This window comes from Quercus lobata, chromosome 9 (genome assembly GCF_001633185.2).
Source record: "Quercus lobata isolate SW786 chromosome 9, ValleyOak3.0 Primary Assembly, whole genome shotgun sequence".
NCBI classification, from domain to species: domain Eukaryota; kingdom Viridiplantae; phylum Streptophyta; class Magnoliopsida; order Fagales; family Fagaceae; genus Quercus; species Quercus lobata.
In genome coordinates, this window is record NC_044912.1 from 54,178,215 (window position 1) to 54,186,863 (window position 8,649).

At 34.1% G+C, this 8,649-nt stretch overlaps 1 protein-coding gene across 1 annotated transcript; it reads right to left on the minus strand.

Annotated features, from left to right (window-relative positions):
- Window positions 1-558: 558 nt before the first annotated feature.
- Window positions 559-6,205, minus strand: LOC115959690 (probable metal-nicotianamine transporter YSL8). Its single transcript, XM_031078189.1, has 6 exons — window positions 5,601-6,205; window positions 2,752-2,906; window positions 2,491-2,588; window positions 2,270-2,404; window positions 1,930-2,119; window positions 559-1,849 (listed from the first exon to the last, which is right to left on the minus strand). Exons 1-6 carry the CDS (start codon window positions 5,995-5,997, stop codon window positions 737-739), a joined length of 2,088 nt encoding a protein of 695 aa, XP_030934049.1. The 5' UTR covers window positions 5,998-6,205; the 3' UTR covers window positions 559-736.
- Between the last annotated feature and the right edge of the window lie 2,444 nt (window positions 6,206-8,649).

Sequence of the window (8,649 nt, forward strand, 5' to 3'; positions counted from 1 at the left end):
TATAAGTCAAAGCCACCTAAGGAGACGTGGTGGGAAAACAGGGATATGTAAGCAGCAGAGAAAAGAAGTTATCCAATATTTCAGAAAAAATATTCACATCTGCCCACAAGGGAGAGAGAGAAGAAGAAGAGATGAAGTTATGTTTGATAACAGTTTTTGTTTTCTATTTTCTAAAACTTGTTTTTGGGTATATAAAGAAAAAACAATTTTCTTGTATTTTTAAAATCAAAAACATGTTTGGTTAGTTGAAATTAAAAAGATAGTTTTTTTAAGGAAAAAAAAATTAAAATATGTTGTTACTAGGATTTGAACCCTAATGTAAACTCAATAAACGAGACAGGTTTATTTAATTAAATGCAGATTTTCATTGACTTTTGAAAATTAGAAACTGAAAACAATCTTTTGCATGTTTTCAGTTTTTTTCACATATTGAATTTTGAGAACAATTTCTGTTCTTTGTCCATTTTGAGTTGCCAAATAAGTTTTTTAGTTTCAAAAATAGAAAATTATTTTTAAAAACAAAAAAATAAAGGAAAAAAATAGTTACCAAACATACCCTTACTTTGCTGTTAATAAAAACATACATAATCTTATGATCACATTTATGGTTGCTTTGCTATACCTATTCTTGTCTTCACAACAGAAACTAAAGCTAAAAATAATTCAGTGTTATTTTACAAGTCCTTGGATGCACCAGGTTGACTGCACATTCATTTCTTATATACTGAACTTAGCCCTATGATCCTAAGAATGCATCAACCTTAGCATTATTCCCTCTTGACAGAAACTTCATACAAATTGGTGGCTTGACCCCAGCCAGAGCAAGGATAGAAGCAGGCAAAGTCCATATCCCATCCCCACATATCAAACCAGAGGCTACCGCAGGTGCTAAAGCATCTGCCTTGGCCTTGTTTATTTTTTCCCACACAAACAATATTAAGCTTCCAAGACACATATCAATGGCAAAATATGATCCTATATAGAAAGGTATTGCCATTGCCATTGGAAGTGGAATGAACCGTCCCCACTTTTTACCCACCAAATCTTTAATCAAATTGATCAGAATGGCTGCACCAAAGAACACATAACAGAGTATAAGGCAATTCTTTGGCAGACTTGAGAAGCCTTTTACCCCCAACAAAACCATGTTGCGGTACACAACAGCATAAGGAGCAGGGTACTGACTCTCAGGTTGCCCAAGGTCATCAAAGGCCTTGTAAAATAGCCAAAACACACAAGGGGAAATCACACAGCCCATTGCTGTGCCGATTATTTGGCTCACAAACATAGAACGGGGTGAAGCCAGTGTCAAGTAGCCAGTCTTGAAATCCTGCATTAAGTCAGAGGCTGTCGAGACAATGTTCATCATTACTCCACAAGCTGCCAGGCCTGCAAGAACTCCACCATGTGCGGCACCCGCCCATGCTCCAATAATAAAGATGGCAAGCTTTCCGTATGTGGATGCAAGGGACCAATCAGTGAGCCCACAACCATATGCATTACAGAAAGCCAATGCGGGTGCAAATGTGTAGATGACCAATATGTAATACCATTTGAGTTGGTGAAAGATATGTGGAAGAGTGGCCATAGAGATGGCAGCAATAGCAACATAGCCTCCAACGGCAAACATTATTGGAATTTGATCTTTGAGAAAGAGTTGGGTCCGTCGCTTGTCATCATATGAGAGCTGAGACTGAGATCTCACATCAGAAGAATGGTCTGCAACAGGGAGTTCAGAGCTCAAATCTTTGTACCGGAGCTGATGAAACAAACCTAAGAGGGTTCGACTCAGAACCTTGAGGAAGTTATATAGACCATCTCCCAGGATCATGGCTATGGCAATAAATACCTGTATAAAGCTATAATAAATTAATTTTTTCAATAAATAAAAAAGCCTTCATGAAATTGTCTCTTTGAGTGGGAATTTACCCTGTAACCTTGAATACCACTAAGGCTGCCTGAGCTGAGGTCTGCAGGATACCAGTCACCTTTTCTATCTTCTATGAGGGGCCACATCAGACCCCAAGAAATAATCCCTCCAAGCAGAACTGATATATTTATAATAAAGGGGCAAATCATTCCTACACCAACATATGTTGCTGAGAAATCAAAATAAAATCTGCAGATAATCACGAATTAGTATTAGCCAAAACATTCATAAAGAATAGGGCTTAGTTGAAGCAAAAAGCCTACTAATGCAATTTATTCTTTACATAAAGTAAAATGAACTTCTTATTAAAAGGAAAGTGGAGGGTAGCTATTGATTTACCTGTTATCAAATGCTTTAAGCCCTAATGAAGGAAAACTTGTAAACCCACAATTATCTCCAGCAGTATAGAACCATTGAAAGAAACCCCATAAAAAGCTGAAGGTGAAAATTTTGCCCAACTCTCTCACTTGTTTCCTGGAAAAGTAGAATCACCGAAGAAAGATATTGTAAATTTTCATTTCGCATTTAACTAGAAGCCATTAAGTGCCACACTGCCTTACTTTGCTAGCTTGGCTCCTTGAGGTGTGTGGAAGCTGTTGATAAGATGAGCAGTTGCAGTACCACTTGGATACGTCAGTTTGAAGTCTATTATCATAATCTGACACCAACCGTAATCCACATCATTGGAGAAAAATAAGCACTATGACAAAGTTTACTTGTGTTCAATGAACTTATTTCCAAAGTTGTTTTTCTTTTCTTTTCTTTTTTCCCCATCAATGAAAAGTGTATATTCACTGAAAATGCACAAATATTCTGTTTACCTTTCGAAGAGGCACCACTGAGAAGAGTCCAAGAAAGCTAACTATAAAGAGAAAGCCGATGATCCATCCCAAAGATAGTTTTTTGACATCAAGTGTATCTGTTGATTGTTTGGCTATACGTTCAGTCATTGCAAAGAGGTAGCTTCCAAAACCTCCTGTCAGTACATATCAATCAAAAGATAGAATTTTCAGTCTACCAGTAAGAGTCAAGTTTGAGAAAAATGTTATTGATTCTAAATTATACTAAATAATTTTTGTTTGTCGTATATATTTGGTCATATTTTCATCATGAATCATGTTTAGAAACTTGACACAACAAAACTTGGAGTTTTGGTGCAACACTCCACTTTCCAGATGATATTTGGACAAGTTAAACATATCTTTGTACAAGAAAAAAAATAGAAGGAAAAATTAAATCTCATATATATTTAAGGAATCACCATATATTACATAGGTTATTGACACAGCATTTATTTTTGGATAAACGGTACCCAAGTTGAAAGTATTAGGACTTAAAAAATTGGAGTACCTATGTTGATTATGGACACAAGATCAGAGAACTCTAATGCAATGATAGAAAAAGGAGCCACCAGTTGCCACAGAAAAACAACTAAGCTTAGGCTTTATTAAATTTATGCTGAGATGTGTACTAAACTACTAAATAATGCAGGTCTGTGAGATACAAAAAAAAAGCTCAATTTTGTCGAGTCTGTTCAAATGAAACTTGCAAGGGCAAGTGGGGATTTGATTAAAGGTGTAAACCACTATTTTAAAAATTCAACCAAGCTGAAACATCCCAATGATATATTTAACTAGCCTCATTTACACCCTCACTTTCACTGAAGTTAAAATTTCAGCTCTTTGTATATTATAAAAATAATTTTGATTAGCGCAGGATATATTTTACATGTTAAGACTAAAAAAAAAAAAAAGCACATCTTAATGTGGAAATTTAAAATGCAAATGGGGAAAAAAGTGTATTAGAATGAACTATTTGTCATGAAAGAGTGATATATGGTTCTTACACAGCTCTTCAACTATAAAAGAGCAATATGTTTGTACTTCCCCGGAGTAATTTTTGAGGGTGATTCAAAAAATTTTGTTAGTCTTTTTTATTTTAGGAGGTACACACTCCAACTGGAAAGTGCAAGGTGTAATTTAGGATATAATCAATCTCTCACATTCTTTTGAATCTTGTATTTTGTTTGGGTCCCCAGGGATGTATCGGCTCACGCGTTGTGTAAGTGGGAAGCAACAAACTCTTTTGCTGGCTTTGTTGTGAACCCCTCCCGGGCTCCCAGATTTTGGAAAGCTTTGCGTATGGATTCCCCCCTGTATTACTTTGTTTTGTTTTCTAATACAATTCAGTTATTTTACCCCAAAAAAAAAAAGAGAGTAGCAAATAACTTCTGCCTGTCTCTCAAAACCACAAATACAAGATCATGGTCAGTGGGAAACAAGATGAGGACTAAAATGGCCTATGGATAACAATGATCCTTTTAAGAATATGTGCAAAGGAAGATTACATGCTTTTTCCTACTTAAATTTTTTTTCTCCCCTCATTTTATCATAGTTTTTCCATATGCTCTTCTTATTTTATTTATTTGTTTGTTTATGGGTGAACTGGAATCTTTCTTCTAAGTTACAAAACAATTTAGTTTTTTGTGCATGATTTGGAGGTAAGATTATCGAAGCATGTGCCATTTCACTGTCCACATGCATCATCCTATGAAAAGAGACAAGATAAAACCGGACAATTATGGAGCTTATTAAAAAAAAAAAAGGACTTTCATGCCACTTGTTCTATATAATACTATACTATGTGGGTAGCACATTACATAAGATAAAACTTTCCGTTGCTTTCCTTTTAACAAAACTAATAGAAAAACATTGGCACACTTCAATATTTATTACTATGATGGGTGGAACTTTTTTTTTCCCCTTCATCAAAATTAATAGAGATATTTTGGCTGGGATGGACCACAATATTCACCCTTTCTATTTTTTTTTTTATTTTTTTTTTATATGAGATAATAAGATTTAAAACTATGAGGTTTGCTCTATGGAAACTAATTAGACGCACTAAAATATTCTCTTTTAGGAGTGGAAATGGAAAGGTTTAATGATATGCGTTTGTTTTTCCTAGGAATCATCAATTTTATTTATTTATTTTTTAAATTAGCAGCCGATTTTTTTGACTCCTTAATTATATAAAATCAAAATATGTCCAAAAATCAGTGATATGTGAGGCTCCAATGCCGTCCAGCGATTCCTGATACTGATAAGCATGATAGAGTCTGCCTAAAAGTGACAGGCAAAAAATCTTTGACTTATAAAAAGGAAGATAGTTGTATTTTCAATCTATGTTGATAATTCTCAAACACTTGCTTAGAATTTAGATGACAAGATTGACTCTTTGGCAATTGGCGGTCACTATGACTAACAAAGTAAAAGTCAGATTTATGCTTAGCATATAGATATGTCATAATTAAAAACGAAAAAATAACAATAAATGGGGAAGAAGAAGAATATAATCTGATTCAAGGATTTTAGTCATAGATCAAGTGTGCAATAAATTCGTTAATTCAATGGTTTTGCCCACACATATTCTCAAAACCCTTCGTTACTTAAAATCCAATGAACAAATTAAAATTCCTACCCTACTCTATATTTTTTCTTTCTTAATGACTAATTTTCGACTAAAACCAGTAAAGTGTCAGTTTTAGTGGAAGAGGCATTGCCATCACACAAAAACCCGACTTCTAACTAATCCATTTAATTTATGTCAGAAATAATATCAAAACAAGAAAGTAGAGTAGTTGTGAAGGGTAAAAGAAAAGAAAGCATACCACTATAGGCGATTCCGGAGGAGGCAACAACACAGGTCTGGATAACAGTGTTTTCTTGCCTTGTAAAGGGCTGTCTCAAAAGGCCAGACTTGTGAAGTAACTTGGTCCAAGTCTTGACGAAGAAGAAGCCCAAGAGTCCAGCAGAGACATTGAGAGAAGGTATAATACCTGTGGTGAGATTGAGTTTCATGACTATGATGCTGAACAGTATGCTCAACGCAAAGCTCACCGCAAAGGCTCTCACTGTCAGCTGCTTTCTCCATGATGGAACTTCTTGGTTCTCAAATATCCTCTCCACTGACAACTCTTCTTCTTTCAGCTGCTTCTTCTTCTCCCCCTCCTCCTGGTTGTGATTTTCTGGATCAACACCATTCTCCTCCCTCTCATTTTTACCCATAACTTCTTTTTCCTTTATATAAAGAGAGAGTATGGGTTGGAATCTCAACTCTCAAGTATGTGAATGAATCTAAAATAAAGCTGGTGGTGGTGCTTTATAATGGAATTATTTCACTAGGAACTTTTAGAGACCAACAATTGAGGTTGTTGTTCTTATCAAGATTCTTATCAAGATCACGAGCGTGAAGGAAAAGTTGGCATTTATGGGGACGAGCTATGCTACAGCAACATAAAGCAGCACAATTTGTATCACAACTTGCCCATACGGCGAGTTGTGAGTCAGTAGAGAAGTGATAATGAGTCTATGTAAGGTCACTTTTCTACTACTCACAATTTGCCCAAGTGACGAATCGTGGTACAAATTGTTACACTTTACGTGGCATTAGCATAATATTTATGAAAACAAGGTATGGACCAGTTATCCAGGAAAAATGGTGTCACTAGACTGTTTCGGAGTATGAACACGAGGTAGGTGTCCAAGTAAAGTCTAGGAGTATGAACACGAGGTAGTGTCCAAGTGAGACTGACGGCCGTCGGCTAATGCAAGTTGTGTGTTGGGACCGGATTGATTTGAACACTTGTCTATAAAACCAATACAAACATTGTCCCATTTTTTTTGGATTTCTATATCACATTTTGGCATGTAGTCGCTAACTCGTTGGGTGTACGGAATAATTAAATTTAAAATTATATATATTTTAAAAAATAAATAGTCTTACATGAAAAAACTATTAATTAAAAAAATTATTTTATAATTTAAAATAGTTTTCAATAAGTATTATTACTATTGTATAGGTATCAACCTAGTAGGATGTATATTTTAAATAAATATAACGTTAATGATGAGAGGTAGCTACTTTTGTTTTATTATTTATCCCAAAAAAAAAAATTTTGATAGGATATGAACAAATAAATTGTAGTAGAATTTGAATAGTTTCTCATATAGGAATCAATTAAGTAGGCTGTATATTTTAAATAAATAAAAAAGATCATAATGGTGGGTAGTGGTTGCTACTTAGAAATTATAGGAGAAGAAGATAAGACTAAAAAAAATTATAAAGTACAATTTTGTCAAAAAATTATAAAATGATGATGATGTGGCAAGTTCTGAAAAAGTCAACAAAAAATCAAAAGTTTTAGTTTTATATATATATATATATATATATTATTCAAATAGAAAGAAAGCAAATTTAAAATAAATCTATGTTTTTTTTTTTTTTTGTGGAGGTGAAGTTTGTAAAGAAAACAAACCAAAAGGGTTATGGTTTACCTATGCATAGAAGGGAAATCAACTATATGAAAACTTTCTTCTCAAAAAAGAAAAAAACTATACAAAGTGTGTGTTTGGTTTCACTTAAGCTGTGTTGCATTTCTGTTCTTGCGTTTTTGTTCTTTTTTTTTTTTTTTTTTTTTTTGTTTTCACGCGTTTTGGAGTAATGCGGTTACTGTTCATTGAACAGTAACCGCAAATATTGACTTTCCACCGTGAACAGTGTATACGTGCACTATTTACGGACCTACAAATTACACTTTTCAGCAACTTTTTCATTAAAAATAGGTCCCACGGTACTATTCACACATTTAAAAATTATTTTGCTACAGTGTTTTCAGTTTTCAGTTTTCAATTTCAGCAAAATAAGTTTTATCCAAACAAACCCAAAAACTTTGTTAGTTAGAAATTATATATGCTTAACATCTTATAAATTATCAAAATTTCAAAAAAAAAAAAAAATATTTGGGATATCATAATTGATGAAGCATAAAATAAAAGAAAATGCTATGTTCATAACATTTTTACAATAACTTCACATCAAATTCTAAGTTGTGAGTTATTAGTAATTGTTATGAATAAATAAATAAATATTTTAAGTTATAGATTTAAATTATAACCGATAATAACTTATCACCTATAATGTGTTGAAAAAATGTTGTGAAAATGTTGTGGCCGTTAAACTTCTCTAATAAAACAAAAAAAGTGAGATAGAAGATTTGTGTTCACCTATAAACTATCCAAGCGTACTCTAGTTTTCCAGATCTAAATAAAAAAATTATTTTTTAATCATAGTTATAATTGGATTATTAAAAAAAAAAATAGACCAAAATATCATTTCGATTCCTATATTTTGATGTCACATTTAATTTTGTTATAACATTTTGATAGCAGTTAATTTACTCTATATTATTTTCAATTTACAATCAATTTGAACTATACCTGTGGGGCCCGGCCTAGAAATAATGGGCTATTCCAAATTCAGGCCTGTCCGAGGAGCGTCCTGTCCGAAGAGAAAACACGTATGAAGCATTACTCAATCCCAATAAACGCCAAGGAAACCTGTCCGAGGAGTAACTGCTCCTCGGACATCACGAAGCCCAGACGAGGAACTCTCCCCAGCCACTTCAGTTCATCCTCCCAACATATAAAATGAATAAAATCCAAAATATCCCATGGAGAGCTACCACCACATTAATTGCGCCCCAACCACCCTCTTGGCCGCATTAATGAGGAAATGACCCCTGAACAGTGCCGCCTTGGCCTCTGCAACTCACATGGAGAGAGATGAGGGCGTCTGATGGGACAGGCACTCAAGTAGATGCTTAGATGATCAACAAGTGTAAAGTTGAGATGAGAGGAGGGGAACTATATAATGTAGTG

What these genes read in the sequence shown, in the direction of transcription:
- LOC115959690 (XM_031078189.1), bottom strand. Translation starts at nt 5,997, where the DNA reads ATGGGTAAAAATGAGAGGGAGGAGAATGGTGTTGATCCAGAAAATCAC. An exon ending in CAAGGAGCCAAGCTAGCAAA is followed by an intron (nt 2,405 to 2,490) that starts GTAAGGCAGTGT and finishes CTACTTTTCCAG; the next exon opens with GAAACAAGTGAGAGAGTTGG. An exon ending in CTTAAAGCATTTGATAACAG is followed by an intron (nt 2,120 to 2,269) that starts GTAAATCAATAG and finishes GATTATCTGCAG; the next exon opens with ATTTTATTTTGATTTCTCAG.